This window comes from Festucalex cinctus, chromosome 7 (genome assembly GCF_051991245.1).
Source record: "Festucalex cinctus isolate MCC-2025b chromosome 7, RoL_Fcin_1.0, whole genome shotgun sequence".
Taxonomy (NCBI): domain Eukaryota; kingdom Metazoa; phylum Chordata; class Actinopteri; order Syngnathiformes; family Syngnathidae; genus Festucalex; species Festucalex cinctus.
The window spans coordinates 21,671,959-21,674,600 of record NC_135417.1 but is presented as its reverse complement, the minus strand read 5'-3'; the positions used below and the strand labels follow the sequence as shown (position 1 = coordinate 21,674,600).

The window sequence follows — 2,642 nt, the reverse complement described above, 5'->3', positions numbered from 1 at the left end:
CCCCCGCCTACTGCCCAGAGCCAGCTGAGATAGGTGCCAGCAGCCCCCGCGACCCTTGTGAGGAATAAGCGGTCAAGAAAATGGATGGATGGATGGATGTCAAAACTATATTTTGGTTGCGTTTGAGTGAGTAAAAGTGAAGAAATACTATGTTTACTTTGTTTCCACTTAGAGTGGGAAGTGCTGTTGTGAAAGGAGGTGGGTGCAAAAGGTCAGATGCTTGTGTAAGAGTGGGCAGATCCTCGAGCAACAAGCAACACACGTCACCCCAAGCCTCAGAGAGAAAAGCCACGAGCGCTCACGAGTACCACAACTACGAGGAGATGGAGAACCACACCATGTGCGACGTCTCCGAGTGGGCGGTGACCCTAACGTTCATCCCGGTGCTCTACATGCTCATCTTCATCTTGGGCCTGTTCGGCAACAGCGTGGTCATTTTCATCGTGTGGCGGGCGCGGGGGAAGTGGCGGGCGGCCAACGTCTACATCGGCAACCTGGCCCTGGCCGACCTGGTCTTCATGATCCCGCTGCTCGTGTGGGCGGCGGTCACGGGCATGGATGGCCACTGGCCCTTCGGGGTGTTCATGTGCAAGATCATCAGCTTTGTGGATCTCCTCAGCATCCACGCCAGCGCCTTCCTCCTCACCTGCATGAGCTTGGACCGCTACCTGGCCATCGTGCACACGTTGTCCAGTAGCCACCTGCGCACTCGCGGCCTCATTCGTGCCTCTCTTGCCGCCGTCTGGACACTGTCGGGCCTGCTGTCTGCGCCCGCCCTCATGTTCCGCACGACCGGGCACAATCCGAGCAGTAACTTAACTTTCTGCGTCCTTAACTTCAGCCTGGTGGCGACCAGTGAGCAACAAGGGAGACTGTGGTTTGCCGGGTTGAGCTTGTCGTTGAGCGCCCTGGGGTTCCTGCTCCCCTTACTGGCCATGATGGTGTGCCACGGGTTGATCGGCTATACCGTGATGCGCCACTTCAGCATCTGGCGCACGGAAGACCAACGTAAGTGGCGACTTTTGCAGATCATCGTCACGGTGGTGGTGGTCTTCGCCACCTGCTGGACCCCCTACCATGTGGTGAGAGGCGCTAGCGCCCTCTCCGTACTGGGCCTGTTCTCACCCACCTGCGCTTTCAATCGCTTCATATTCCGGGCCTTCCCATACGCCACCAGCCTGGCCTATGTCAACAGCTGCCTCAACCCCTTCCTCTATGCCTTTTTCGACCTGCGTTTCAGGTCACAGTGCCTGGGCCTGCTTCACCTCAAGAGGTTCTGCCGAACACCCACTTAAGGTCGAGTGCTCCTGGAGGACTCCATCAACGCTGCTATGTGCTTACTTCCGGATTCTTGACTCTTTGGCCAACTGACTCTTGGAGACTTTTCAAGCGAACAAACGTGAAGTAGACTTTGTGGAATGCGGGGATGTGTGGTCAGGGAGGCAGAGCCTCACCTACATTTGACGAAGTATTGTCAATAGTAGTATTATTGTCAATAAAATGTATTTTTTTCAATTCTGGTTGTGTGGTCCTTGCTTTAGAGCAGCGGTGTCAAACGTACAGCCCGTGGGCCGGATCAGGGGTTTATTCCGGCCCGTGAGATGATTTTGTAAAGTAAACAATTAAGTTCTGTCGGACAATTAATCAGCCAGCCACAATCAAAGGACAATATATTCATAATTTCACAAGCAAACATCATAACTTGTACAAGGAATTTGCTCGAGATGTCATTATTTTACACACAACTTAAAGTTACGGTTTGTTAAAAAAATAAATAAATACATAATGGCCAACATATATCAAACGTAAACGTGTTGAATATGACACACATTCAACTACTGGTAACACAAACCTATATAACAAGAATTAACGACCTTATAACATCATTAACTGCACCACACAATGCATTCTGCGAACAATATATATACAGAACAGGTAGATATAACACACCCGGAACTCATACGGGCAAAGTGTTTCTACATTCCATTGGCATTTGTTTTTTTTTGTTTTTTTTGGGGGGGGAATATATTTACAGTTGCACACCACAGTTTAGGGCTGGCCCAAAAATCTGTGTATAATTTACACCATTTTTTTATTTTTTATTTTTTATTTTTTTAGTAATATATCCGGCCCCCTTGGTAATATATTTTCCTTCATGTTGTCCCTGAGCTAATAGGAGTTTGACACCCCTGTTTTAGAGAATATCATTTTCAATCCAATAATGTCCATGATTTCAACATTACAACTGCTGAATGTGCATATTTCCTGTTCATACACATGGGTGCGATATCAAGCAGCCAGCCTCACCTCAAATTGCTTAATTGGCCACAGAAGTTCACTAAACAAAAGTTCATGAATCTGTTCATATCTTGGCCGAACAGGAAATGAAGTCTTGTATTTCTGCTTGATGAACGTTTTTGTGATTCTCTGACGTCTTTGAAGAGTTTCTGAATGGCAGTTCATTTTCGTTTAAGAGTACTGAACATGCAAATATTTCTATATTTTTTCCAATTTCTATTGATCTAATATTTTTATAATTAAATAATTTTTGCTTTCATTCTGGTTCAGTCTCACCCTTTGAGTAAAAATATGTTGGCTGATGATGTGTTTTTACACCCGGTCAAACGAAAAGCTACAACAAA

The 2,642-nt window shown here is 47.0% G+C and overlaps 1 protein-coding gene across 1 annotated transcript; it reads left to right on the top strand.

Annotated features, from left to right (window-relative positions):
* The first annotated feature begins 323 nt into the window (after nucleotides 1-323).
* Nucleotides 324-1,346, top strand: LOC144022626 (apelin receptor B-like). The gene has a single exon (XM_077527575.1). The coding sequence runs from the start codon at nucleotides 324-326 to the stop codon at nucleotides 1,293-1,295; it is 972 nt and encodes a 323-aa protein (XP_077383701.1). The 3' UTR covers nucleotides 1,296-1,346.
* The last annotated feature ends 1,296 nt before the right edge of the window (nucleotides 1,347-2,642 follow it).